Source organism: Talaromyces atroroseus (genome assembly GCF_001907595.1).
Source record: "Talaromyces atroroseus strain IBT 11181 chromosome Unknown scaffold_7, whole genome shotgun sequence".
Lineage (NCBI taxonomy): Eukaryota > Fungi > Ascomycota > Eurotiomycetes > Eurotiales > Trichocomaceae > Talaromyces > Talaromyces atroroseus.
This window is the reverse complement of record NW_017971439.1, coordinates 175,407-202,538: the sequence shown is the minus strand read 5'-3', so window position 1 is coordinate 202,538 and position 27,132 is coordinate 175,407. Positions and strand designations below refer to the sequence as shown.

Genomic DNA, 27,132 nt, shown 5'->3' with positions numbered 1-27,132 from the left:
GCTTGCGGAGGTGGAGGTGGCTCCTTTGTTCGGCCCGTCAGAGACTGAGATGGCGCTCAGTGGTTGAGGCGCCAAATTGTGTGTGCGCTCCGAACAAAATTTCACGCTAAGATAAGATAAGCCGCGTCCGCCAGCCCAACGGGAAAAAAAGTGTTCCAGGCCAATAAATACCAACACTGTCATTGTCATTCCACAATTAAACCTAGCATGGCGCCGCCACGAGGAAGAGGAAGAGGAAGGGGAAGGGGCAGAGGCTCTTTTAGAGGAGCCCGCGGACGGCCTGGCCCTGCGCGAGGCGGAAGAAATGGGTTTCAGACATCTCGTCTGGACGAGAAGAAGTACGTACGACGGCTATAAATTGATCGCCAAATGCTAATGCGGCTTCTTTGGTCAAGGGAATTGACATCGTCGGATGAGGAGGAAGACCAGTTTGAAGGGTTCGACGATAATACTGATGGCGACGGCGATGATCAAATACAAGACGCAGATATCGCGAGCGAATCGTCTTCGGAAGACGAAGAAGAAGAAGAGAACTCGACAGAACGCCCCTACAATTCTCTCCTACAGCTACTGGATGCCGGCTCGGATCGGAGTCATGTGCGCAAGAAACGAAAGCTTGACCATAACACAGGCGACTCGCGCAATGATAGAAGTAGCTACGACGTGAACATGGAAGAGGAGGCCGATGATCAAGATGTTCTCCAGAACCAGGAAGCTTCGGAAGACGAGGATGCTGCTGCTGAAGATGAAGAGCCGGTATCAGATGACGAGGATGACGAGGATGGTCAGTACAATATATCCCATTTATGAGCTAGTACTCACGGATATCCTAGCTTCGGATCCATTTGAAACGCACATTGCCAGTCCAGACGAGGCTGAAATCTCCAAGCGAGTGCAGGAAGTAACAGCAGGCAAATGGCGATCGGTCAAAGCATCTCTGCCGGAATCATTCAAATTGATTTACAGCATCCCAGACGGCGAGGGTAGCAGCTGGAACGTGCCCTCCGGTGTGAAGAGTACTCGGAATTTGAAGGTAACAGATATCTTAGGCTCAGAATCACGTCACGATGAATACTGACCGTCAAACCAGCTCAAGAAGAAATTGATTTCTGTGGCTGCAGAATCTATGCCGAGCTTTAAGGGCGTTTCTCAAAGTATCGCACCGCTGGTTTTCAACTATAGTGACGTCCTCTTCAGCGGCAGGACAGCGTCGAATGCCGCTCAGATGCGCGATATTCTTAGTCTGCACGTCCTCAACCATGTCCTCAAGACGCGTGACCGAGTGATCAAAAACAACGCCCGGCTCTCGAAAGACACGACGACTGAAGACTTGGAATTGCGCGATCAGGGCTTTACCAGACCAAAAGCCTTGATCATCCTGCCGACCAGACAAGCATGTGTTCGGTTCGTAGAATGCATAAGCAAACTCTACCAGCCAGAGCAGCATGAGAACAAGAAGAGGTTTCTCGACGAATATAGTTCAACGGACAATGAATCATGGGAAAGCAAGCCTGATGATTTTCGGGATCTTTTCGGGGGAAACGACGATGATATGTTCCGGCTTGGTCTGAAGTTTACTCGCAAGACTATGAAGTATTATTCGCAGTTCTACAATTCGGACATCATCTTAGCTAGTCCTCTGGGCTTGCGAACGATCATGGATAAACAAGAGTATGCTCTCTCTCTCTCTCTCTCTTTTTTTTTTTTTTTTTTTTTTTTTTTTTTTTCTACTGAATACTGAATACCATACTAACGACTTGCAGTGAGAAGAAGAGGGACCACGATTTCTTATCGTCGATTGAGATAGTCATCGCTGACCATGCTGATGGCCTACTCATGCAGAACTGGGAGCATGTGGAATATATCTTCGAGCATCTCAACCTGCAACCAAAGGAAGCTCACGGCTGTGACTTCAGCCGAGTGCGGACATGGTATCTGGACGACCGCGCACGATACATGCGACAGACTATCGTGCTCGCATCATTCATCACCCCGGAAATCAACTCTTTATTTTCCCAGCACATGCACAACATCGCGGGCAAAGCGAAACTACTCCCGCATTACAACGGAGCCATCACCGAACTCGCTCTGCCCGTTGCAGTAAAGCAGACATTTTCGCGCTTTGATGCTACGTTTGCTTTGAAGGACCCTGACCTGCGATTCAAATATTTCACCACCGCCATCCTGCCATCTCTTGCGCGATCAGTCACGGGGAAAGGACAGGGCAACGGCGCCGGGGTTCTGATCTTTATACCATCATACTTGGATTTTGTGCGGGTGCGCAATTTCTTTGCATCCTCCTCGCAAACCACCAACATCTCGTTCGGCGCTATCTCCGAGTACACGCCGCAGAGCGAGATGGCACGGACGCGCAGTCATTTTGCGAGTGGACGACACTCGGTCCTGCTGTACACGGAGCGAACACACCATTTCCGGCGGTACAACATCCGCGGCGTTAAACATATCGTCTTTTACGGCCTGCCTGAGAATCCGATCTTCTTCAGGGAGATTGTCCAGTATCTGGCTCTGGACCCGGGGGCTACCGGCAATATGGAAGTGCGTGCCGTGTTCTCGAAATACGATGCTTTTAAGCTGGAGCGCGTTGTAGGCAGTCAACGCGCGGGCAACATGCTCAAGGAGAGGGGCGGGGATACGTTTCGATTCGTGTGATATAAAAGCTTATATATATCTATATGTTGTACCTAGATGGAAATACCAGGAAATAATAATCTACTTCGTGCGGCGTGCCACCTTGAGGTGCGGCTTGTGCTTCAGACAGACATCCATGGATGCTGTTTTACATATATGATGCCAATTCACAAGGTCCACGAGGAAAAGCTAGAATCAAGCCAACTCTGCTTCTATCAGGCTTTCTGCGACGCCCGGGTATGTGTAAATATTGACAATCCTGAGTCCAGCCTTCTCAAGAATGCCTTTCCACTCAGCCTCTGTTCTTTCGCGGACAGCAAAATGCGCCAGCATCATCAAGTCCATACTGGTCACCGCCAGCGTCGGCTTCTCCTCGCTGACCACAATCTCATTGAGAAGGACCCGTGAGTAGTCCCTCTGGAGCGCAGGAACGAGATTCTCAAGAATCTTGATCCCGTCTTCATCGCTCCAGTCGTGCAGGATAGAGTGGAGTAAATACGCGCGGGCTCCCTTGATAGGCTGCGGCGTGAAGAAATCGTGTGCTTGGGCTTCGAAAGGCAGCTCGTTTGCTTTTGCTGCTGCCATCACGCTGGCAATAACGGGTTCACGGTCCTGAAGCACCACTCTTCCAGGGAGGTGCTGCTGCTGCTGCTGCTGCTGCGAGCAGGTATGTTGCGCGACGAAAGCGGCGACGTCGTGGCCCTTTCCACCGCCCACGTCCACCAGCAGAACACCCTGCTTCGAGGCATCAAACCCGTCAATTAAACGTTCAGTCACTGGGTAGAAGCCAGGATCGAACCAGTTGGGCTTTCCGGCCCGGTAGACACTCATGAAAGAGTCGAAATACTGCAGATGCGGTGGTGTGGCCACCAGCCATTCAAAAAACGGCAGTTGTGACTTGTGCGCTTCTTGGAAAGGGCCGGAAAGCGAGCCCAGAGGCGGGGATTTGTACTGGGTCCTTTGGAAGAAGGAAGGGAATCCGTTGAATGAAGGTCTCGCGGCGTCGTAGCAGAAGGAAATGCTATGTTGGTAGTTTTCCCGTGCGAGACTGTTGCTCAGGGGTGTAGCGTGGAATGTGCCATGATGGAAAGATATGATATACATTGCCACTAAGTGTCTAGCAAGGCGTTGCAAAAGGACAACATCGACACCAGTCTTTTCTGACAAGACATTCGCACAAATCCCGGCTTCGCCGGCGTCCTCCAAATATTGAAAAAGTTTGACATCGACCGCAAGGCGAATGATGGCGGACAACGCTGGCTGTCAATGGACGGTTATCCTCTGATAGATATATACATGATGCTGTAAAAGATTACCTCTGCCCAAAAAGTGCGCTGCAGGAATTCACTCGGTATCTCCAACGATGCAATGAGTGCGCGACTCTGGTCAATAAGGGCCTCTTTCGAGCCTGGCTCGTTGTTCTCGTATGCTTTTCCTGCCGAAGCAATGTGTTCTAAAATTGCTGATATTGATTGCGAAGCCATGGTGCGAGACCAATGTCAATGGAAAGTACAGAAAGGACAGCACTTCAGGTACTAACCCAGCTCTAGATACGACCCCTTAGTGGGAGAAGCTATTATAATGGGACTTGAAAGTGCCGGCTAGTTAGGATACAGAGTAAATTATGTCCGAACATCGTCCACTAGGAATTAAATTATAGTCCGATCATATTCTAGAGCCTAGTACGACGCGCCATGTTACATGAAACCTCACGTAGTTTTCCCGAATAGGCATCATTAGGGTTTTAGGGCCGGCCGAGCCGGGTACCCATGTACTATATAGTTGTTGATTTGTATTGCTATCATATTAATGAACAAAGAATTGATAGTAGATAGCAATTTACTAAAAGCATTCAGATAAACTAACGCATATCCATGTCTATAAAGTAGGGAGTTATACAGACAGTCAATGAACTTTGCTAACTGGTACCCCCCCCCTTCTCTCTCTCTCTCTGTTTGCGTCTCTTTGTTAGAATTGGCAGCAAGATAAGCAGGGGTAGGACTAATCCGGTGGTCAAGGCCCGTGGAAGAATGGCATTGACTTATGGTGCCGGAAAATATGCATATTTCAAACAGAGCTACAAGTCTATGTATCTATGTAGCTTTATTGTGACAATATAGAATGTTCCGAGCATACAACCATAGTCACTGTACCGGACACAAGTCTTGGACCTCAGCTCAACGACCTTGCCATGTCTGCTTTTGATACGAATGTTGACTTCAACCAGAGCCGCGGCCGAGAAATCAATGTGATCGGCTGGGTCTTCACCGGAATTGCAATGGGTGCTGTCGGCCTGAAACTCTTTCACCGCGGGCACATGTCAAAGAATCTAGGCTGGGACGATTTCTTTATTTTCCTGTCATTGGTAAGTACATCGACGCAGCGCAGCAGCTCCATGGGTCTGAAAAGCAAGAAACATACCCTTCTTCATAGGCTGAAAAAGCACCTACTCGAATAGTCTTTCAGCATCATTGCAACAGCGTTTGTCTCGTATGCTGCCACCCTTGGCCTTGGTCGCCATACCGCGGCAGTGGTTGCTGATTATGGCATGGGACGATATTCTGAAGCTGCCAAATGGCAAATAATAGCGTTTCGTATGTCTCCTCGGCCCTAAATACTGTCTCCTCTAGGCTGACTGACTTTCTCTTTGCCACCAGCCTTTAACATCGGTTTGTCTAGCCATTCCACTCAGTTCAACGGGGTTTCTAGCCCAACATGGATGTTAATACTTTACCAGGATCTTTCAGCTTTCCAAACATATCCATTGCTATCCTAATCAATCACATTCTCGGACCAAATAAGTATCGCCAAATTGCTCTCTATATTATGTCCACTTTTCAGGTCATATTTGCCATGATATCTGCCATATTGGTCTTTGTGCAGTGCAAACCGTCGAAAATGCTTTGGGATCCTACCGTGGGTGGAACATGCTGGAATGCCGATATCTTTGATGACTTCACATACTGGGTCAGCGCATACACGGCTACGACAGATGCCATTCTGGCATTTGTGCCAATAAATGTCTTCCGGAAATTGCAGATGCCTGCATCGACCAAGTGGTCGGTTTGCATCATGATGGGACTGACGTTGCTTTCTGCAATTGTAACTATTGTCAAAGCAACGTATCTGCATTTGTTCACGAACCACACCGATCCTCGTAAGTTCCTGCTTACTACTACCTCATATGAGAAAAGGGAATTTTTACTAACATTTTTCTACTAGTTTACGATGTTGTGCCATTAGTGCTCTGGGGTCTGTAAGTAGATCCTTACCTAATACTTGTTGCTTCCATTTGTTACTACTCGACCGACTGTCTCTGACCTTCTTTTTGTTAACTAGTATCGAGCAAAATGTAGTTATAGTAGCTGCTTGTATCCCAACCTTGCGACCGCTGTTCCGAGAAGTATTTGCAGACTATGGTACACATACGCATTCCAACTCCATTATCAAACACGGTCTCAACGCCATACTCGGACATGCCAGTCATGCCGCTTCTGAATCGGCAATCCCTCTGGATCAACCCAAAGCTTGTATTGATAAAGACAGCAATAATACTTCTCAAATATGGCGCACAAGGGAGGTAAGAGTGGAAACCGATCAGGAGGAGAATTACCATCTCGCGATGATGAATGGGCGATGAATACAAACTTGGTCGAGCTTGGGGGAAATACTCGTTGGTATTGGCGAGTGGTGGAAGTATTATCAATGAATCCTCTTAGAAGTGCTCTACACCTTTGTGTTTATGATTCTAACAAGTATAGATTTATATTGTACGGCGTGCTACTATGTTGCATAGAATTTCAAGCACATAACCCAAATAGGCATCGTTAGGGTTTTAGGGCCAGCCGAGCCGAATGACCAGGGCTAGTAGGAGTTTCCATCTTTGTCTTTATCATATTAAAAATCGGTTTATAGCGTATAAATCATATAGATGAGTTCATCAACCGAGCTTCTGATACGATTTCCACAAGTAATACACTTGTTTTGCGAATGGGAGCTGTTCTGCTCGATCGCTCGTAAATTGGAACTGAGCATATTGCAAAAACAAATGCATAACACGTCGTGAGAACGAAATCTCAAGCAGACATGATAATATCAACCAGAACAATATTTTTAGAACCAACTATCGAACTGTATACAACAAGAAACGAGCTGTACGGGGTACGAAAAACTTCCGACTTTGATCTAGACTACCCAACTACCCATACCCGTTTTTCAAGGCTCTTAAAGCCAAATGGTAGCAGATATCCATCGCGAGGCAAAAAACCCCAGATCAAAACACGCCGTGCAGTGCCCACGCCCACGTACCGGGCATAGTGAACATTGTCTGCTTCTGTGGATTGATATTCCACCAAGGCAAAGGTACAAGACTTCCCAGCATACGATTCCTCTCGCTGCAAGATAACCCCATAAACCTTGTCCGGCATCAACTTCACCGAGTTCGTGAAATGCAATGTGCAAGCATCGACGGTGGTTGCATCTTTGAGGTTATGCTGCACAAGCCAGTCACCAGAAGTAGACTGAAAATCCGCACTGCTTATATCCAACGCCACCATAGATGGAAATAACCACGAAGATAGAGATGATACCTGCAAGCCTCTAGGAGTGATCTTGCCTGTTTTGCCCCCCAAAACATGGGGCATACCGGAAAACTGACACTGTTTCACTGCCCACCGCATCCCTTCATCTTCAAAGCGTGGCTCTTCCTCAAACAAGATGCCGTACGGAAACTCGTCCAACATGCCGTAAAAGACGCGCATTCGCTCTTCCGGACCGCCCTTGGCGTCTAAGATAGGTTTGACGTCGAAATTCAACACACCGGCCAAGATGATCGGACGATCTTCGGGTTTGGTCGCAGTGCGTGTGCCTACGTTATACCAATTTGCGGACAATATGTGGCCTTTGTCGAACGCCCGTTCCACAAACGGGCTTCCAAAAAAATCCAATGTCCGTATAAACTTGGATGCGTAATCGATCGATTCCTTGAAAAACATGAACCAGACGGACATGGCGTGATACGCGACTCTTTCTTGCAAGATCGGTAATTTGTTCTTGTCAATTTTGGTGAGAATCTCGTCGGCGATGGTGGCTATGTTGACAGGCTTGTCGGAAAACAGCACATAAAGACGGTATTTGGCCGCGAGGCCTTCTTGAAGGGTCCATAGACGGCGCATCCAGCCCGAGCAAAATACGACTCGGATCAGAAGCTGCGTCCGAGAGATCGAGTTTGATTCGACTTCCCGCATTTCGGAGTCCAGGATTAGCACTCGATATGCTTATATCGCAGATGAGCTTAGCTTTTCTTTTTTTTTTATACTCTAGGACCGAGAGAGAGAAAAAACATACCGTCGAGATAGACCTGGCGAATCCGCTGGATTGCCAAACTTCGCACGTCCCGTTGTTCCGGGATACACAACGTATCAATCCACACCAGTACCGACTTGTCTTTGCCACGAGCCTGACCGAAGGCAAAATGAGCCAGTCGAGACACGCCGGTTTCAATGTGCTCCAAGGGATCGCCAACTTGTCGTGGGATGTATTCCTTGTCTGTCACGAGACGCGTCGCCTGCTCGTAGAGAAGTCGCACTTGACAATTGGGGAGCGAGTTGCCATTGCAGTTTCCCATTCCATCGGACCACACATGCGAGATGGCCACGTATGGCCTCCCTGTTCGTTTGCGAACAATCTCAATCTTGAATCCTGCGTCTCCGTCCTCGTCAGCCAGTGGTGTGATTTTGGCGAGAGGGATGCCTCCATCCTTCAGAATGGCATGCAAATGTTCAACGTCCGCCGGTATATGACCGCATCTACATCCTTCTGTAGCGTGCCTCGTTAAATATTTACTTTCGTCAATATTATGTGCCACGCACTTTGTCAGCCCACATGCAACATGCGTCCTATTATCCCACGCCGGTTTTCTGCGATTAAGCTGAAGCAGATACGCCATAGTATCAACATGACAGCCCGTGAAACGTGATTTCATTACTTCCCACGGACACCATTCGCTCTTGATCATTCGAACAGTCTCATAGGTGTCACTCAGTAGCCACCTCGAAACGTGCTCGGGCTGAGGCCGGGGTCCGTCTCGTTTAACAGAAGTATTCCAGAGGGCCTGGCAAATCAAGCGTATTGCTAGTTTCATTTCATCCCGAAGAGAGTCCTTGAAGGTCTCCAGCTCTTTGCAGACCTTGTCCACGATGGTCACGGCTCGTTCACCGTATTTCTTCTTCTTCCATTCCTGGACATTATCCACATAGTCACATAGATGAGTCGTAGTTAGGAGCTCTTCACTTTCTTCTTTCCGAAGAAAATCAGCCTGGTTCAGCGTCTCTCCAAACACGTAAAATAACATTCCAAAATAGAGCCAGCACTCAACCTCCTTGGCGTGAGCCAGCAAGAAACCAAGCCATTCTATGTCACCGTTCCCTTTTTTCCATCCATGGCGAGTCGGGTATTCATCCCACTCGCCTCCATCGTACAGCGGACCTGTATATTCTATCCGAAGAGGCTTTTCAGGTTTTTCAGGGAAAAATAGATGCTCCGCCATTGTAAGTCTTTGCAATGTTTTGGTTAGTTGCTCGTATTTCAGCCCCGCGTCGGTTCTACCTGTGTTTAAGTTGCACGCACGGCTATTTTAGTCCATTAATTCTCTGCTATACATTAGATTAACTATCATCATCACTTTAACTTTGGGAAGGGCGTGCTCAGCAGGATCCTTGAACCCTAGCCAACTGTACTATAGGCTCTTTCAGCTTCCCACACATGTCCATTGCGATCCTCATCAATCGCCTTCTTGGACCGAATAAAGCATCGTCTATGCCATGTCCATTTTCCAGGTTGTGTTTGCCATACATAATATCTGCCATATTGGCTTTTGTGCAGTGAAAACCGTGGGAAATGCTGTGGGATCTCCTTGTGGATGCACTGATGTTGCTTGCTGCAAGAGCGACTCTTGTCAAAGCAACAAAATCAATGCCCGAAGATTTGGCGCTGTGAACCTTGGAAGAATGAAGATGCCTCAGGACTCGAGATGCGACCAATCAGAAGCGCAACCCCGCATGGCTGCCTTAACAATACGAGATTAGTAAGTGCTCGCACGACACCTCGAGATATAATATTATCCCAGGATATTCTATACAAGGCTACCTCGCTGCAATCATTCAGCCTCTCTCTCTGTGGAGCGAAGACTGGCAGTCAACAAAGATTTCCTTTCTGGGTAATCCCGGGAACTCGGCTCGTCGGACTCGCCACTGCCTGCTGTCATCGTTTTCAACAATTGGTTTCCTGTCGCTTTTTCCCTTCCATCCTCCTACCAAGTTGACGCTCTCAAGTGGTTTGAAGATGGAGGACTCGTCGCGGACTGAGCATCTGCAGCAGATCGGATCAGCAGATTTAGAGGAGTCAAGAGATACGGCAGAAACAGTCCCATCTGATGTTGATGGCGCCAAAAACAGTGACGACACCGTTCGAGCCGTCAGATATCCTTATCGAGATGAGCATAGCAATGCCCAAGTGATCACGACGACGGCCGACACACTACTCACCGACCTCTCTCTATACGGCGGCAACGTCTCGGAAGGCCAGACCTATGGCCGACTTCCAGCACATCGACCCCTACCGTCATCCTCGCCTTCGCCTATGACACAGAGCCCGTCGTCCCATAATCCGTCGCCTTTGCAGCCATTGTCCAGATGGCAGCGTTCGGTGATTGGGAGAGCATGGCTACAAGGCAAAGGGATGCTCATGGTGGTTCTGTCACAGTACTTTGGCGCATCGATGAATGTGATGACGCAGATTCTGGAAAGGGATGGTGCCCATGGAAAGGCCATGCATCCATTTCAGGTAAGAACAAAAAGATATTGAGTATAAAAAAAAGGGGGAGGATATCTTATCTTATTGACTTTCTCTTGCTAGATCCTCTTCACTCGTATGATCCTCACCGCCACAGCCAGCTACTTCTACATGTGGTATGTGCGTGTTCCGGATCCGTTCGGCACGAGGGGTATCACATGGTTGCTGATATTGCGAGCTGCTGGCGGCTTTTTCGGGGTTTTTGGCATGTACTTTTCCCTACTATACATGCCCCTGTCGGAAGCCACGGTGATTACCTTCTTGTCGCCAATCGTGGCGTGCTATGCGTGTTCCTTTCTGATGCCCAATGAGCCATTCACTCGAAAACAGCAGCTAGCAGGTCTTATTTCGCTAGTGGGAGTTGTGCTCATTGCAAGACCGTTTTCTGGCGGGCGAATCACAGGGGAAGTTGAAGTGCCCCCTGAAATCTCCCCTGGAAATAGCACGACGATGAACAATAATAACATGACCATGACGCTGTCAGACAATGATATAGCAGAGGGTCTAGGAGCAGTTCACCATCTCATGGCAATAGGGTTTGGCCTGCTCGGGGTCTTTGGCTCTGCATGCGCGTTTGTGACGATTCGCCTGATTGGATCGAGGGCACATCCGCTCGTCAGCGTCACTTACTTCTCTACCTATACCACGCTAGTATCGGTCATTGCGCTAATCGCGATTCCGTCCGTTTCGTTTCGAGTTCCGGGTAACTTGACGGAATGGGGTTTACTAATCGGTCTCGGGGTGACGGGATTTACGATGCAGTATCTACTCACTGCCGGGTTGGCGTATCAACCACCGGTTTTTGGGGTCAAGCAGCAGCAGCAGCAGCAGCAAAAACAAGTGGGCAGCGGCACCCGGGCAACATCAATGGTATACACGCAGATGCTGTTTGCGCTATTCTACGACAAGGTGGTGATGCACAGTTCTCCCTCGGCAATCAGCTGGGCGGGCTCCGGGCTTATCCTAGGCAGTGCACTGTATGTTGGGATTATTCGGGATAAAAGTGCAGCGGAAGACGAAACAGAGCAAAGAAAGAATGCAATAGTAACTTCTGATGGCGATGATATGGATGACATGCGAGATATCGAGGAAGGCCGAGGGCTTTTGATGGAGGATAGGAGCGGCTCGTAGTAGATAGATTAGCCGACGATTTGCTATAAAAAAGGTGTTTAATGCTGAAAAGCATAGGTATCGTTTTGCGCGGCGCGTAGACAATCCCAATAGGTGCGAAGTATCCGACGACGTCTGTAACGCTAGTCCACCAGCTTGGGGCATTAGCTGTGTCTATGAATGAGGGAAAAGCTGCATGTAACGAAGTCCCAACGTCTACCAAATGCCTCACGGTAGGACTGCAATCGTATTCAGCTCTTGTGGCAATGAATTTCTCGATTGTTTTTCGCGGTGCTGCTGCAGTGAAAAACATCGCAGTCATGACTTTGCGCGTCAGACTCTGCGCCATATCTGCGCGTTGGAACATCTGCTTCTCGTAATGAGCCACCCCGGAGAGTTGTTGAGAACCAACCCGCCCCCTGGTTTCGCATTGATGATAGCTTCTGCTAATCTTCTCGCATCATCCAACGCTATATTGACTCCCTCATCCGCAAATGGGGTCATCAGATGCGCTGCGTCTCCGACCAGAGTCACCCCGCGGCGACGAGGCCATCAGGGGAGCATGTAAAATGAAGAAGCCCTAATGTGACGCTCGGTCTGATTGATCATATCCACCAACTCTGGCGCCCAGTCTGCATATTCACTAGTAGTATCCCTGAGGGATGGCAGCTGTGCCCTCGTCTCATTCGCCCATTCGATGTTCTTACGCCCCCAGGCTGAGACATGGATACTTCCATCGCCCATCTGCTGAGCGATGATGGACTTGCCGTCTGAAAAGGCAAACAGATTCCCACGCTGAAGTAGATCGTAAGTTGGGAGTGCCTTTTCTTGTGCATTGGGCATAGACATATCGAAGCCTGATATCCCCGAATACTCTGGCAGTGGGTCTCTGAGACCTGATCGAACTACACTCCACGCTCCATCAGCACCAACCACAAGGCTGAATCCGCCTTGGACTTTTCCCCGGTTCTCAAAATGCAAAGAAAATAACACTTCCCCCTCCCCCCCCTCAAATCATCTTCATGCTCTTGCTCCTCGACCCGTTTCAGGCGATGACCCCCCAGCGCACCCGATCCGAGGGTATCGATTGCAATAGCAGTGACCGGAGCTGCACACGGTCTATCTCTGGATTATTCGTAAACAGGGCTGGCAGTCTGAAGTAAGGCTGGTTTCTCTTATCACAGATGGTCAGAGACGATCCGTCGAAACGCGCAAGTTTGGTGAATTCGTCGTATAGCCCTGCTGCCTTCAGCGCGGCAATGCCCGTCTTTGCGTGCAAGTCAAGAGTCCCGCCTTGAATGCGACGACTGTCGGGGGATGCTTCAGCTTCAAACACTGTAAATTGAATGCCGTTTATATGCAGCAGACGGGCTAACAGGCAACCGGCTGGACCGGCTCCGATATTGGCGACGTTAAGCGGTGCCATGTTAATTGTTCTAGATGAAATGTAAGAATAATTGTGATTATGTAGGAATGGAGTTGGGCACATCATGTTAGACTCCTCAATAGAAAATGCGCTAGTAGACACTAGCAAATTCCTTCTCAAGACTTACACTAGGTTTTGTATGCACAATATTTCTTATCTTCAGTTTCTAAAGGAAGCGATTGCTGACGGCGAAGTGTCTGTTGATGCTCGAATCAATGGCACAATATACGTACATACACTAAGACAACACAAATAAATAAATCAGTCCAATCGCGATTATGATACATAGAAATTCAGCTTCTCTTTCCTTCTGCAGTTACTTCTTCCTGGACTTCTCAGATTTGTCCTCCTTGCCATCATCTTTATCCTTCTTATCCAACGAAATCTTCTTTATCGCAGCCTCCAGAGCCTCAACGCCGTTCTTTCGGAACCGCGTAACTTTCCGTACATTGAGCGAAGTCAGCTCATTCAGTGTCTCAATGCCCTGCTCGCGCTGGCGAGCTATCGCCTTGGCGGTTAACGCAAATCGCATATCCTTCGGTCCGTCAACGAGTTCCAAAATCGCACTGGGGGCCTGATCATCCTTTTTCGGCTCGACTCGCAGAACACGCGTGTATCCGCCTTGTCGTTCTGCGTAGCGATCTTTAAGGGTGCCGAATAGTTTGGGGAGGAGTTCATGTGGTGTCTAACATCGAAAATCAGCCCGCGTTCATGATATGTTTTGGAGAGCATTGAGCACGATAATGCAGTGAAGAGGAAGTCAACATACATAAAATATCGATTGAGCACGCCTTCGAGCATGTTCTGTATCCCGTTTTCCCAATGTGATCAGTTTTTCAGCCAGCCGTTGCGCTTCTTTTGCTTTGGCCCATGTAGTCGTTATTGATTCATGCTTGATGAGAGATGTGACGAGATTTCGCAAAAGTGCCTGTCGGTGCGACGAACTCCGACTCAGGTGACGGTATTTGGCTGCGCCTCCAGCCATTTCGATGCTGGTTCTCTGACGATGTCTGGGGGGAGAAAGGAGAAAAGGCAACTGCGAGAGGTTGCTGAATCGGCTGGCAGACGAATTGCAGAGAGAATAAACAATTCAACACAGGTTCTTACTGTGTTGAATCTTGAAACTCCAGTGCGATAAAGTACTAACGAGTTGTTAATTTGTTGAAGTTGCTGGAGTAGAAAAGAAAGTTCCGTTCCCTGATCTCTGAGTTGACCAATCGGAGGCTTCTGTGGCGCTTAGACTCGCCGGGAGGGAAGTTGGCACTTGCCGAGCGATCGAATTGCTCGACTTCGTTCTTTTCTCCAACAACTTCAGGCTCATCGTGGCTGTTGATTCGAGTGTCATGGTTGTTCAATTGCATTTCAGCCAGGCTACCTCAGTCGCTTGAGTATCGACGCCGGCTAGCAGACTTGGGGTTTAATCATCTTATCTTCAAGAAATGCTCAACTGTGATATCTTCCGCGAATAACTGAGAAGAAGAAGAAGAAGAAGAAGAAGAAAAAGAAGAAGAAGAAAAAGAAAAAGAAGAAGAAAAAGAATCAAAGATGGGATTCTTCGCTGGATTTGTATGTCTTCTTGACAGAGATATTCTATGACTAGTTTTTAATTACATTGACTAGTTTGGTGGCTTCACCTTGACAGCATCGGTTCTCTATCTCAGTGTTCAAGTACACCGTTCGACACGCCTAGCGCAACGAGACGCCATTCGTGAACAGGTCGAAATCTTGAACGACATTTCCTCTCCTCTAGGCGCATATATTCGGAGATTTGCCCAGGAGGATCCATCCAAACCATCCGTCGCGGCGCAGCCGACTAAACCATCCGCAGAAGATTTACTGAAGCAACAATGGAATAAGGAAGTTAAGGCATTGGCCAGGAAGACCGTGAATCTGCGCTGGGAGGATGTTACCGATACCGCCACAGAAGTCGCTAAGACGATATTAAAGTTGGTTAAACGGGAATGAGGGATTCCACGAATCAAGGGTATACGGATTGCTTTAATTGATGCGAGCAAGGTGGATTTCGCGTCCTGTCGTTCAGAATCAGTGGCGAGGACTAGTGTCTGGTGTTTAGGCTGAGTTTTGGTGTAAATCTTGGGATACATGGCTCCTTTTTATCGAGAGTAGACTGTCTACATTGTGTTGGAAGTCCGAACTGCATGAAAAGATAAATTTTAACAAAAGATAACTAGCTGTGTAAACCTAACTATAATCAAAAAACTCTTTGCTGCTATTTGTTGGATAGTTTGGATAAAGATCTTTATACTTTTTGTGATGCTTCATATGTTAGCCCTTTCTCCGGTGAAGAGTGCCTGGTCGTTCAGGCATTCAACAGAGTGAGCAGTTTCCGCGTGAAGAGATGTCCCTCTTCTCTCTTCCCTCTTCCCTCTTCCAGACGTTGGTCTCTCGACTCTTATCACCATTCCACGACGCATACTGACTATACTGACTCCCTCTACGGAGTATAATCAACGTCATTTTGCATTATCCTTCTCATCCCGCCTCGTTAATCCATTCATGCGCGTCACTGATTAGATGACGATGCATTTGGCTACCTTAAGAGCTTGCGGGACTCAAGTCTGTGGCCACTGCCTCGAGCAACAAGCTTGGTAGGCAACAGTGGCTTCTGCCTACGGCAGTTCATCGCTGACATGTAAGTATCAAACAGGCCCCATGCTATTTTTGTGTGCTCTCAAGCATACATGGTCCAATAAACGACTTGAACGACCTTGAAATGATAGCTTTTTAAGAGATGACTTTCCAACAGGTCCACTTGACTATTGATTCATCCCAGCGCAGCATTGGAAACCATGATGGTCTTGATCACCTTGTCAGATTCGATCGTATTGATCAGGAAATCCAGAGTCTCCAGAAATTTGCTCCAAATGAGCACCAAGAAAACCCTCTACAGCCGGCGGGGAAAACGCAACTCTGGGGGATTTAGGGGTGCTGGGCACCGCTAACTTTGTGCGCGGGCGAGGGTTTTTCAGGCTTGGGAATGATCTTTTAGGGATGGGTTAGAGGTGGTTGCATAATTGGTTCTAATACTCTTCTGTAGATGTTTTTCTTAGCGCTCATTTTGGCCTGTAGGCCCGTTTTAGGCCATGGCCAGGGGGGAAAAGTTGTATGTAACGCCTATTCCGGTATTCCAACACTCTTGTAACTTCATATTAATACCAATACTTTTCACACTCTGATTTTGGATATTGGATTGCTACCGGATCGCTTTCATTGATGCGAGCAAGTTGGGTTTCGCGCTCTGCCATTCGTAATCAGTGGCGAGCATTGGTGTCTGGTGTTTAGGCTGAGTTTTGGTGTAAATTCTGGGATACGTAGCACCTTTTTATCGACGGGCTAGATCGGCCGTATCATTCGCAGATTAGCGGAATTGATGCCCTAAGTACCACGAGGATAGCATCATCTTATGCAATATACTGCCATGTATCTGCCTCCACCAGTAAGCTGTAATGATTTCTCCGTTTGATGCTAGGCTTTGTTGTTTCAACCCGTCGTCGAAGCTGTCGTTACGTTGAGACTCTCACTTGCGGTGTCACTCCAAATGTCTTCGCTTTCTCTTTTCACCGCGCGCATCGCTTCTGCTACCTCCTCCAAGCTTGCAACAACATCTAAAACACCATTGTTAACGCGTTCGAAATACTGATCGTTTGCCTGCCGCCTCTTTCGAGCTTGTTGTAAATCCTTCTCAGTCTCTGCCTCAAGTGCCTTGTAAGTAGCGGTGCTATCTGTTGTGCCCGCTTTATCCAATGCAGTACCCGTCTTCTGAGTCTGTGGCTCTGGCTGATCAGTGTCGTCAGTCTTCTCATCAACCTCCTCGGCGTCATGTCTCGTCCATGTTTGAGCTAATTTGAGCTGCTTTATCCGTAGCTCCTCAAGAGCTTTGGAATGTTCTTCCCCGAAAACATGCTCCCCTTTGAAAGCACTCAGTTCTACTTCGGCTAGAGTATTCTGCATTTCCTGCCAGAGCGCTTCGGCACTCTCGGTTTCCTTGGGTAACATTGTTCGGGTCATAAAAGGTGATATACTCCTATTGCCAGCCGCGGAAGTGGTAGAAATTCTCGACCATGTTCTCTGTGCTCCGGGCCGTTGAGCAGACGCCGAGGCTTGATTGCCGGGCAGCAATCCCACTTGAACTGAGTTGCTGGATTCATTGCGAGATGGCGGTCCCTGGAATAGGGACGGTGGAGGAAGGCGCTGAGAGCTGACTCTCGATATCGGATTGGGTCTCGGCGATAGAGACATGATGGGATTTTATGCTTTGGTACCCACGCCAACACAGAGCAAGCAGTAAACAGGAACTTGGTTAAAATGCTCGAGTCAGCGACGTACTGTAAGGTTGAATTGGCTCCTCAGGCATCACATACGCCAAGCCGACCGAGGTTGGTCCGGCGCTAACCCGCTCTGGGATCTGGGTGGTGGCCCGCACTTCGCTTAGAGCACAAATCCACATTTTCAGGCCAGGACGGCAGAACACTCTACTTCGACTTCGACTTTCGCAATCAACCTCCAGCCATCTGGCCATATCCATCTAGTCGGTAGGTTCACATTCCAGCGCATCGATCACACACAGTCGCTTCCTTCAAATTTCACTCGTGATTTATTTTGCAACTCGCACTCAACACCGTCATTGATTTACCGCAAAAAAGAAAAGCCCTAATTGTCTAACATCGATTATCTCTTCTCGCAGAAGCGTCCAAAGAATACCGCCAAGATGGGTAAGGGAAAGCCTCGTGGTTTGAACGCCGCTCGCAAGCTCAAGGATCACCGCCGTGATCAGCGATGGTCCGATTTGTCTTTCAAGAAGCGCCTTTTGGGAACCGCCTACAAGTCCTCTCCCTTCGGTGGTTCTTCTCACGCCAAGGGTATCGTCCTTGAAAAGGTCGGTGTTGAGGCCAAGCAGCCCAACTCCGCTATCCGAAAGTGTGTCAAGGTTCAGTTGATCAAGAACGGCAAGAAGGTCACTGCTTTCGGTACGTCTTAACCTTGCCTGATAGATAGGTTTTACTTTCTATATATATATGACTAACGTGCCGTAATTCAGTCCCCAACGACGGTTGTCTCAACTTTGTTGACGAGAACGACGAAGTCCTCCTCGCCGGTTTCGGTCGTAAGGGCAAGGCCAAGGGTGATATTCCTGGTGTCCGTTTCAAGGTCGTCAAGGTTTCCGGTGTCGGTCTGTCTGCTTTGTGGAAGGAGAAGAAGGAGAAGCCTCGTTCTTAAGCGAATCAATTTCCACGAAACGAAGATACGAAAGGGGGTCGGTGCCGAGAGAGAAAGAACGAGAACAGGGACGATTTCCAATGACCTGTGCAGAAGGGCCCTTTAACACGATGAACACATGCCTTTCTGCAACCGGGGAAAAAAAGAAAAGATTTTTATACCATGATAATGGCATCAGGCTTAAGGATCTGTCTGTATGCAAAGAAATTTTCATTTAGAAGATTTTAAAAACGTTTCAAGGATTGGCGTCGTGACTTGAGTCTACGGGATGGTTGGAACGCTCTATCTACTAGTTGCTACGTATTAGACGAAACTGTTTCTTTACTGTAGTAACGGTGGCTGTTTGCCCTGTGCAAAATACATGATTATTGATTTCCCATTTGTTTTTTTTTTGTTTATATTCTCTCTTATATACTACGTATTCTGGATTTGTAGGGGTCTTTTTGGGCCTTCTGGCTTTCATTGAAATTGAGCATTTGGTCTTTTTCTTTTTCTGAGTTCACTAAAAGGTAATATCTTCTTTGCGATAATGGTCCGAGACGATACGGTAGAGATACGAAGGAGCATGACCACCTCTGCAAAAGGAATGTTAGTGAAACCATAACGAAGTGAGAAAGCTAAGGGAAGGGGGATTGATTAAATAGATAAAGGAAAAAACATACAAGTTTGTGATATACAGATCCACTAGTTCAGCAGGAACATAGTCATAGAGAGGGTTCTCTACGTCAATCTTGTCGACCAAGTCACCATCCTGATAAGTGATGACATTGCTGACATCACCGTATTCGATAAGTGAATCGATATCAAATGGATAAACAGGACTGAGCTTGTAAATACCACTGACGACGACGACCGGGGTCTGGTGAACTTTGGCTGCCCTAGCAATCACCCGCGTGCCTGCAGCAGCGACCAGGCCACCGTTAGCCAGAACTGAATGCGTGCCCAAAATGACTTTGTTGACCCGGGACATTATAGCAAACACTGCAGAGTCTGGGATAAGAATGACAGTAATTCCTAATGCAGTCAATGGCTTCGTGAAATTCTCAGGACTTAAGTTTTGGCCGTCACTGTCGGTGCTCCCGCTAACTCGGGCGTGAGTAGCATCATGATTGTTGGGAAATGACTCGGCATGTATGACAGTGAATTTCCGTTTTGCTGCAGCCTTCAGCAAGAACTTTTGAACAGTGGTCGACGACGTGTATGTGAGGATAACCTCGTTGGAATGAATATGCTCCAAAGCGTATCCCGCAATTTGATCATCCACCTGGCCTAGCTCGTCAATAATCTCACCGATGCCATCCAAGACCTCGGCTCGAATATCCTTATGTTGGCCATGCCCCTGGAATCTGCCTGACGGCGAAACAGTGCCTGGTGAGCTCGGTTGGGGTGATTCTGCCTCGGGGTGCTGGAGAAGACTGAACATAGAAATGCCGGCAGGCGCTTGTGATGATGTTGTGGTGGATGAGAGAGGAGGGCGAGACGATGATCGTTCTGATCCATCCTGTCGAATCGATAAGAGATCCTTATCTTGTGCTGGGATTGTGAGGTCGTCCGCCACATGCGAACGCGACGGGGAATGGCTTTCCGCACCATGAGGCGTGTGTGGCCGGCTGTCAGACCCAGCTTCGCTAGCAAGGAAGAAATCGGCGTCTCTCTCGTCTTCCGCCTCGTCGCGGATAAGCCCCAGCACGCGTCGTACAATATTTCCTACCACGAGTTCCCTCGGTTGGGCAACCATCAACCGCCTACCGACACTTTGGACCCGTTCGATCAATTTTGTGGCATCTGTGGTGCGGAACGCAGACACGACTCGGAGGAGAAGATAGGCAGTTGCTATGGCGCATGATCGTGATAAACGAATCTGTCGTCGTTTCAGTAGGCTATGCTCTGTCAGCGTCATGAAACTGGAATATCTAGGATCCTGGGAAGGGGGGGGCGTACGAGACTAGGTTGTCGATTGACGTTTCGATAGGGTTTGTTTTCAGGGATTTGAGGAACGACGACAGCCCCGGGGTCAGGGCTGCGGAGTTTGAGACCATGCTGGCTTAGATGTGGTGATGTTGTCCAGCTGAGTGAGGGCCGCAAAAAGATGCGGGAAAATTCGAGGTTGCCCCTCGTCGGAGTCACAACGACTTCTGCTTCGAGATTGGAGCGCTTGTTCCGCGAATCAAATCAGCCAAACTTGAAACAGGAGCAAGAGAAACACTAGACGCAGATCGTAGTCTCTTGTTCCCTGGCCGGCCGTGGTGTTGCGATCAGTGAGCGAGTGACCCGGTCGACTGCCTGCCTGCCAGGCGGAGTTTCTTTGGGGTGTTGCGGCCTTAGAGATTTGGCCCCAACGCTTCCTCCCCACATCGCCGTCATCCGACCAACTTCCGTCCCTTCGCAGCATTAGCCCAACTGACCAGGCTGGCTGCCAAACATCGCCCTCCCTCTACTTACGTGTCAGGAAACCTGCCCCTCCTTCTCTTCTCCTCTCACCTCTCGTCTCGAGTCCCGTCCTGTCGAAAGGGCTGATTTCACAGCCGTGAAATCTGTGTCCTCGGCGATTTATGCAGGGTCGCCAGCTGGTGCATCGTCAAGATACGAGCAGGTACTACTGCCTTCTGATGGCACAACCCCCTCGTTCTTTGCTTTTTCGTCGTTATTCCAATTGTGGCCATTGACATATCCCGTGTATTCTAGAGCTGGATCCGCATATCGTCATCCAATCGTCCTCATGGCCGTTGCTGAAAGATGAACTCCCTGAATATCCTGTCCTCCCGAGTAATTGGACAGGCTCCCGGCTCCGGCTCACGCAATCGCTCTCGTTCACAGGGCGACGCCTCTCCTGCGAACCTTCGTCACGACCTAGCAAAGTCTCGTTCGTACAGTGAACAACAATTCAACTACATCCTCCCCAAGGACGAAAAAGAGCTAGACGACCATGAACCCTCGGTGTCGAGCTATTCGCATGACGGCACGATAGAATTCGAGAAAAAGACACAACTGATTCATCAGCTTCAAAAGACCGGTGCAGTTCCCGCGCCAAACCGGTTTTTTCTGATTGCCCAAAGGCTATTCGACGCAATTGCCGAGACTATTCAGGCCATTCTTTCCACAATCGCCGCTCCCGGTGTTTATGTCGCGCAGACATTTCGAGATGAAGATGGACATTATTCACCCATTATACCCTTCCGAAAGGTCCGGCGATACGTGGCATACCGCAACATTGAGAATGAACGTAAACGGTCTAGGAAGACGACGGCTCCACAGCGCATCAAGGGAGAAAGCGAAAAGACCGGGACTCGGCGAAACGGCTCGTCTCGAAAACTGAGGGATTCGCCCTCTCGATCATCAATCGCATCGTCAACATCGGAGTCCGACGGTGACCGCGAGGCCTTGAGGCCGTCGAGCGCCAGGGAGCTTCGTGGCAAAGAAGCTACTCAGACAGAAGACAACACTCCGAGAAGGTCTATACGCATCAAGCTACATAATGATGAAGCCCTGAAGCGACAAAAGAAACGGTCTCGAAGCACTGACCTTTCGCGCCATTCGATAGACGAGGACGATCCTTCACCAGGCGCAGTCATCACAGCAGAGAGCTTAAAGTCGCCAATCTCTCCATCAGCCTCCCATCACAGATTAACAAAATACCCTCATGCTCCTGCTCCTCCGCGACCACTAGTGCCGCTTCGGCAACCATCCTATAGTATGCGGACACCGGGACGCAATGCACCTACGAAAGTCCCCCAAAAGACCCTTGTTCTCGATTTAGACGAAACCCTCATACATTCCCTGGCTAAAGGCGGCAGGATGTCCAGCGGCCACATGGTAGAAGTCAAACTAGCGACGCCAATGGCAGCAGCTGTTGGTTCTGGAGAACCGCCAGTGGCCCATGGTCCTCAGCATCCAATCCTCTACTACGTGCACAAGCGACCGCACTGCGATGAATTCTTACGAAAAGTTTGCAAATGGTATAGACTAGTCATTTTTACAGCGAGCGTGCAAGAGTATGCAGATCCAGTGATTGACTGGCTTGAGCAAGAACGCAAATTCTTCCAGGCTCGTTATTACCGGCAACACTGCACTTTGCGCAACGATGCATTTATCAAAGATTTGAGCTCCGTGGAGCCAAACTTGAGTAAAGTCATGATCTTGGACAATAGTCCTACGAGTTACATTTTTCATGAAGGTGCGTGCCTTGTACTGCTTAGGTAAGAGCCAAATCTAACATTCTATAGATAATGCTATTCCTATCAAAGGCTGGATAAGCGATCCTACCGATAACGGCCTGCTGAATCTAATTCCCATGCTCGAAGCTCTTCAGTACGTTACTGATGTACGAGCATTCCTTGCGCTGAGGAGAGGTGAAGCCGAGTCGTGATTTTAGCCATATTCATGGTGTATCATCCTTTGCTTTGGTTTGCAGGGCATTTTGTTTTACCTTATTTTTTTATTTTAATTTTTTAACCTTTCTTTTCATTTTAAAAACCAACAACAGCAAAAAAAGCCCAACTCTCCTCTTCTCTACTTTCCTCGCTCCTCTTTTCTCTGTCTTCAATCCCCAAGACCTGTAACCAGCAGAAAAGAGCAAAGGGATGAAGGAATCGAAGCATCAGACGAGAGAATCCCTTATGATCATCTTTTCTTATAAATGCATCACCCCCTAATAGTTTCTGTTTAGCATATGACATACCCACTGCCCTTTTTGCATTGTGTGTTTTCTTCTTCTCTTTTATCATCTTGGATATTTCGGTAGCAATCCAATATCAAATATCAAAGTGTGAAAAGTGTTGATATTACCTAGGTAATATGCAGTTACGTGAGTGTTGGGATACCTGAACAGGTACTATTACATATAGCTCTTTTTTCCCTAGCCTATTAGGTTATATATGTGTATGGTAGATACATTCCTCTCCCCCCCCCCCCCCCCCCTTTTTTTTTTAACGATTCCTTATCCTGTCACACACCTAATCATATTTACAGACCCTTAGCCTTCTTAACCTCAACATACGATTCTTGCAACGCGGCAATGGCATTATCAATGTCCTTGCGGTTAGGATCCGTGGCGCTGACGCCCATGTGACCAAATCGAATATATAGAGGAGCGATTTCCTTGTGGAGACCACCTGCGAAGACGACGCCCCGCTTGAGAAGTCCAGGCAAAATATCAGGCGCTTTAATGCCTTCGGGCAATCGAATGGCCGTCATGGCATGGGCCTGGTTCTCGGGCTTGGTGGCGAGTTGGGTCAGACCCAATTCGGCAACGGCGGCCTTGACCTTGTCTGATGTCTTTGCGTGGATGGCAAAACGCTCGGACATTGGCTGTGCGGTGATGCTGGTGAGGGTAGTGTGGAGAGCATGCACCAGCTGGGTTGGCGGGGTAGCGAAGTAAGAGGGCTTACCGGCCTCGTAGTTTTGCATGATTGGCTGCCAGTTGGCGATGGAAGCATAGTATGAAGCAGGAGGGGTTTTGCGGGTTTTGAATACATTGATGGCTCGCCCAGAGACCATGAGGATACTGAGGCCTGGGGGGCATCCAATGGCTTTCTGACTGGCTGTCAGCACTACATCCAGACCCCAGGCATCGAAGTCAATCTCTTCGCAGCCAACACTGCAGACACCGTCGACGATAACTAGGGTGTCCGGGCTGACTCGGTGAACTAGTTCAGAGACTGCTTTGATGTCACTCAACACGCCGGTGGATGTGTCGACATGGGTGATTGTGACCAGCTTATATTTCTTTTGCTTCAGCGCCTCTTCGATCTCGGCGAGCGAAGGGCGCTCGCCAATCGGGGCCTTTAATTGAGTTGCGTGTGCTCCATATGTTTCCAGCGCGGCAGCGAATGAGTCTCCAAAGTAACCAGTGTGAAGAACCAAAGCATCTTCGCCCTTCTCGATCAGATTGCTAGCGACAATGTCCCATCCAAGTGTCCCACTCCCGGAGATGATAAACGGTTGCGAAGCCGGGTCTGTGGTCTGGAAGAGTTTTCGGAGCAGTGTCAAGCTCTCTCCGAATGTCTTGACAAAGGCCGGCCCGACATGGCTCTCACTGCAAGTCCAATGCCATTAGCTTTTTTTTTTTTTTGGATTGTCTGTAGGCGGGGGTCTCTGCCAGACTTACGCATAATGCGACATGGACTGCAGGACGGCATCGTCGAATTCGATGGGTCCTGGAATGAGGAGGGTGCTATGGGCGGGCTGTGAAGACATCTTGTCGCTCGGAGATGGGGGCTGGGTGGGAGAATCGAGGTTGGGAGGGGTGCGCTGTATCGGGTTATATTCCAGGTCGTCGGGTTCGACAGACAATCTCTCGGACGAGAACGGCGTGTTCAGTTCAGGCAGCGGCAGCCGTTGGTCGAAATGCCTAGCGATGAGGGACAGACGGGCATTCCCAGTGCCCCGCCGGGAGTGTGACGCCAGCTTTTGCTTTCGCCGCCGCGCGTTGGCCGCGGGGAACTTGGTCGTGAGCAGGGGGAGGATTGCTGCACGATAAGACTGGGACCTCGGTCTCTCGATGGTTGTGCCGAATGAGGCCTGTATATACTATATGTATAGATGGCTATTCGCACACGGCACGGGGCGGACTGTCCTCCACGCTCAGGGTCCAGACTGCAGTCGCTGCCTGCTTTTCTTTCCTTTTCGTCTGCGCTGCACTTTTCCTTTTCTCAGGCCGAGCAAGACTGCCGGCACGTGACCGTCGGCGCCCTCCGTCATCGGCCGGCTCCTGCGCTAGTCCCGAGTGGGATATGGAGTCAGTTCCGCACTAAAAGCTTGGCACTTGGCATATGGAGCGGACTAACCGTATGCAGTTAGTACAAACTCTGTTTGCGGCCCGCCATGATCTATCCGGACTGCGCTGGAGCTTTCATGCTGGATGCAACTGTTGCGTCTATTGACATCCGTACCAACAATGTTCAAGGTTCTACGAGGCCTCGTGAAACCTCAGAAGTACCCTCTTCGCTCGCATATACAAGCCAAAAGATCCTTCTCTATCGAATGTCGAGGTTTCTAACCATCCGTTGCTAAAAACCTGCGTTGTTCGCATACTAAAAACCACGGCAGGCAACACGATATCCAAAGACGGTCTTTTTCGCTATACGAACGGACGATTCCTTAACGACGAGCCGTCCCAGCTTTCGAAACGCTACGTTCGTTTCGATGTCGAGAAATTATGTGACGTAATTGCAAATCTCCCTGGGACCCAAAAGTCGCCTGTTACGCGAATAAGCAAAATGGAGGGTGGTTTTAGCAAAGCATTACTCATTACAACTGAAGATACATCGGAATATATTGCCAAAATACCGTGCCCAAATGCTGGAAGTCCTATGTATTGTACCGCATCAGAAGTCGCTGTGCTTGGATTTAGTGAGACATTCTACAATTCACTCTCATAGGCTGAACTAACATGTATGAATTATCCTAGTACGAGATCGCACGACAATCCCTGTTCCCAAGGTCCTGGCCTGGAGCTCTGATGCATCGAATGCGGTGGGGGCAGAATATATTATAATGGAAAAAGTCCCCGGTGTTCAGATGTTCCAGAAGTGGGATGAAATCGCCGAGCGTAATCGAATATCTTTGATCAAGCGTATCACTCAATGGGAACAGGAACTTTCTCAAATCCGGTTCCCGGCATAATGGCAGTCTTTACTACAGAATTTCTCTCAATGAGAATGAGATGATATTATTGGACTCATCCATTGATCCGGACGGGGAGTTCTGTATCGGGCCTTCTTGCGATCCTTCCTGGCTTCTCCAGCCTCACCAGACCCTCTCAGATGTGAAAATTGGCCCTTGTAGGTGTTATTTCTCTTAGGTAACCCGCAAAACTACTTATTATTCCACAGGGAAGACGCTATGCGATATGGGCGAGTCTTTAATTGACCGCTCATTCATCAAAGTTTCGTCAACACCCAAATACACGGCTCCTGCCATTCCTATATGGGTCCACAGAAGATCATTACTCTCTACTTCGCATGGCAAAGAAAGCTTTGCCGACTATAACCAATAGTTCCAAGCTCTTGGATAAGTCTCAACCAATACTCTGGCACACTGATCTCCATATGGGCAACATATTTATCTCGGAGCATGACCCAGAAGTCGTGACTGGCATCATTGATTGGCAAAACACTTCTATCAATCCTCTCTTTTTACAAGCTCGGTGGCCTGTCTTCCTTACTCCTCCTGAGGGCTATCAATTAGGCCAGGTAATGCCCCAGCTTCCTGCAGATTATGATAGTAGGGACGAAGATGACAAGGAGATTGCGCTGTATAGCAAGGCAAAGGCCACATGGAAAAAAGCTTACGAAGTCGCAAGCTTCCTAAACAATAGGGAGACTTGGCGTGCAATGCAAGTGGTCCCAGAATTGAAAGAGGTATTTCTTCGTTGTGGAGCAACTTGAGATGAGGGTGTGTTGCCTCTCCGAGAAGTATTAATCGAAGTATTTCTCAATCAAGTAGCCTTAGGGCTTCCATCAGGAAATGTCCCATTACATTTTACGGATGAACAAATCGAACGACATAAGCAGGATTTCACTCTTTATGAAGAATGGCACCAGATGCGCAAATTTACTAAAGAGATGCTAGATACAGACGATGAAGGGTGGATTGCCCCTGAGCGTGATTTGGAAGAAACGAAGTCTCGGAATAAAATGCTGTTGGAGCACTATGTTACCCAAGCACGAAGATTACCCGAAGAAGTGGAAAATATGTGGCCGTTCCCTCTGGATACATGAAAGAGTTGACCTATAGGGACACCGTCTTCTTTATCCATCACAGATGCACTCGCTTGACAGTGGACAGTGTTTTGCGATGAGATGGCTAGATGAAAGAGACCCAATCCGTAGGCTTTGAGACCAATCCATAGCCATATA

General features: G+C 48.6%; 15 protein-coding genes across 15 annotated transcripts, besides 1 other annotated feature; 8 read left to right on the top strand and 7 right to left on the bottom strand.

Annotated features, from left to right (window-relative positions):
* Nucleotides 1-207: 207 nt before the first annotated feature.
* UA08_05528 (U3 small nucleolar RNA-associated protein 25) lies at nucleotides 208-2,670 on the top strand (the record flags this gene model as incomplete). Its single annotated transcript, XM_020268325.1, has 5 exons — nucleotides 208-338; nucleotides 396-784; nucleotides 834-1,033; nucleotides 1,091-1,671; nucleotides 1,764-2,670. The coding sequence occupies 5 exons, from the start codon at nucleotides 208-210 to the stop codon at nucleotides 2,668-2,670; spliced, it is 2,208 nt and encodes a 735-aa protein (XP_020119339.1).
* A 174-nt stretch (nucleotides 2,671-2,844) lies between these two features.
* Nucleotides 2,845-4,133, bottom strand: UA08_05527 (hypothetical protein; the record flags this gene model as incomplete). Its single annotated transcript, XM_020268324.1, has 2 exons — nucleotides 2,845-3,909; nucleotides 3,966-4,133. The coding sequence occupies 2 exons, from the start codon at nucleotides 4,131-4,133 to the stop codon at nucleotides 2,845-2,847; spliced, it is 1,233 nt and encodes a 410-aa protein (XP_020119340.1).
* A 707-nt stretch (nucleotides 4,134-4,840) lies between these two features.
* On the top strand, nucleotides 4,841-6,517 carry UA08_05526 (hypothetical protein; the record flags this gene model as incomplete). The annotated part of the gene is made up of 7 exons (XM_020268322.1): nucleotides 4,841-5,014; nucleotides 5,108-5,243; nucleotides 5,307-5,318; nucleotides 5,387-5,806; nucleotides 5,872-5,905; nucleotides 5,989-6,229; nucleotides 6,446-6,517. The coding sequence occupies 7 exons, from the start codon at nucleotides 4,841-4,843 to the stop codon at nucleotides 6,515-6,517; spliced, it is 1,089 nt and encodes a 362-aa protein (XP_020119071.1).
* Nucleotides 6,518-6,839: 322 nt separating this feature from the next.
* Nucleotides 6,840-9,196, bottom strand: UA08_05525 (hypothetical protein; the record flags this gene model as incomplete). Its single annotated transcript, XM_020268321.1, has 3 exons — nucleotides 6,840-7,924; nucleotides 7,996-8,456; nucleotides 8,520-9,196. The coding sequence occupies 3 exons, from the start codon at nucleotides 9,194-9,196 to the stop codon at nucleotides 6,840-6,842; spliced, it is 2,223 nt and encodes a 740-aa protein (XP_020119070.1).
* A 794-nt stretch (nucleotides 9,197-9,990) lies between these two features.
* UA08_05524 (hypothetical protein) lies at nucleotides 9,991-11,631 on the top strand (the record flags this gene model as incomplete). Its single annotated transcript, XM_020268320.1, has 2 exons — nucleotides 9,991-10,491; nucleotides 10,564-11,631. 2 exons carry the CDS (start codon nucleotides 9,991-9,993, stop codon nucleotides 11,629-11,631), a joined length of 1,569 nt encoding a protein of 522 aa, XP_020119079.1.
* Nucleotides 11,632-12,162: 531 nt separating this feature from the next.
* Nucleotides 12,163-13,036, bottom strand: UA08_05523 (hypothetical protein; the record flags this gene model as incomplete). The annotated part of the gene is made up of 2 exons (XM_020268319.1): nucleotides 12,163-12,579; nucleotides 12,680-13,036. 2 exons carry the CDS (start codon nucleotides 13,034-13,036, stop codon nucleotides 12,163-12,165), a joined length of 774 nt encoding a protein of 257 aa, XP_020119078.1.
* A 316-nt stretch (nucleotides 13,037-13,352) lies between these two features.
* Nucleotides 13,353-14,021, bottom strand: UA08_05522 (54S ribosomal protein L8, mitochondrial; the record flags this gene model as incomplete). Its single annotated transcript, XM_020268318.1, has 2 exons — nucleotides 13,353-13,721; nucleotides 13,806-14,021. 2 exons carry the CDS (start codon nucleotides 14,019-14,021, stop codon nucleotides 13,353-13,355), a joined length of 585 nt encoding a protein of 194 aa, XP_020119081.1.
* A 560-nt stretch (nucleotides 14,022-14,581) lies between these two features.
* Nucleotides 14,582-15,001, top strand: UA08_05521 (hypothetical protein; the record flags this gene model as incomplete). Its single annotated transcript, XM_020268317.1, has 2 exons — nucleotides 14,582-14,602; nucleotides 14,657-15,001. 2 exons carry the CDS (start codon nucleotides 14,582-14,584, stop codon nucleotides 14,999-15,001), a joined length of 366 nt encoding a protein of 121 aa, XP_020119080.1.
* A 537-nt stretch (nucleotides 15,002-15,538) lies between these two features.
* Nucleotides 15,539-15,599: a repeat region (Identified by RepeatMasker using a combination of RepBase library and repeat library created with RepeatScout).
* A 938-nt stretch (nucleotides 15,600-16,537) lies between these two features.
* Nucleotides 16,538-17,296, bottom strand: UA08_05520 (hypothetical protein; the record flags this gene model as incomplete). The annotated part of the gene is made up of 1 exon (XM_020268316.1): nucleotides 16,538-17,296. One exon carries the CDS (start codon nucleotides 17,294-17,296, stop codon nucleotides 16,538-16,540), a length of 759 nt encoding a protein of 252 aa, XP_020119083.1.
* A 469-nt stretch (nucleotides 17,297-17,765) lies between these two features.
* Nucleotides 17,766-18,274, top strand: UA08_05519 (40S ribosomal protein S23; the record flags this gene model as incomplete). The annotated part of the gene is made up of 2 exons (XM_020268315.1): nucleotides 17,766-18,024; nucleotides 18,096-18,274. 2 exons carry the CDS (start codon nucleotides 17,766-17,768, stop codon nucleotides 18,272-18,274), a joined length of 438 nt encoding a protein of 145 aa, XP_020119082.1.
* Nucleotides 18,275-18,776: 502 nt separating this feature from the next.
* UA08_05518 (hypothetical protein) lies at nucleotides 18,777-20,313 on the bottom strand (the record flags this gene model as incomplete). The annotated part of the gene is made up of 3 exons (XM_020268314.1): nucleotides 18,777-18,849; nucleotides 18,937-20,154; nucleotides 20,216-20,313. The coding sequence occupies 3 exons, from the start codon at nucleotides 20,311-20,313 to the stop codon at nucleotides 18,777-18,779; spliced, it is 1,389 nt and encodes a 462-aa protein (XP_020119085.1).
* Nucleotides 20,314-21,010: 697 nt separating this feature from the next.
* UA08_05517 (hypothetical protein) lies at nucleotides 21,011-22,640 on the top strand (the record flags this gene model as incomplete). The annotated part of the gene is made up of 2 exons (XM_020268313.1): nucleotides 21,011-22,448; nucleotides 22,498-22,640. 2 exons carry the CDS (start codon nucleotides 21,011-21,013, stop codon nucleotides 22,638-22,640), a joined length of 1,581 nt encoding a protein of 526 aa, XP_020119084.1.
* Nucleotides 22,641-23,236: 596 nt separating this feature from the next.
* Nucleotides 23,237-24,469, bottom strand: UA08_05516 (hypothetical protein; the record flags this gene model as incomplete). The annotated part of the gene is made up of 2 exons (XM_020268311.1): nucleotides 23,237-24,308; nucleotides 24,381-24,469. The coding sequence occupies 2 exons, from the start codon at nucleotides 24,467-24,469 to the stop codon at nucleotides 23,237-23,239; spliced, it is 1,161 nt and encodes a 386-aa protein (XP_020119372.1).
* A 627-nt stretch (nucleotides 24,470-25,096) lies between these two features.
* On the top strand, nucleotides 25,097-26,270 carry UA08_05515 (hypothetical protein; the record flags this gene model as incomplete). Its single annotated transcript, XM_020268310.1, has 5 exons — nucleotides 25,097-25,178; nucleotides 25,322-25,624; nucleotides 25,683-25,803; nucleotides 25,868-26,055; nucleotides 26,107-26,270. The coding sequence occupies 5 exons, from the start codon at nucleotides 25,097-25,099 to the stop codon at nucleotides 26,268-26,270; spliced, it is 858 nt and encodes a 285-aa protein (XP_020119373.1).
* A 52-nt stretch (nucleotides 26,271-26,322) lies between these two features.
* UA08_05514 (hypothetical protein) lies at nucleotides 26,323-26,994 on the top strand (the record flags this gene model as incomplete). Its single annotated transcript, XM_020268309.1, has 2 exons — nucleotides 26,323-26,634; nucleotides 26,788-26,994. 2 exons carry the CDS (start codon nucleotides 26,323-26,325, stop codon nucleotides 26,992-26,994), a joined length of 519 nt encoding a protein of 172 aa, XP_020119374.1.
* Between the last annotated feature and the right edge of the window lie 138 nt (nucleotides 26,995-27,132).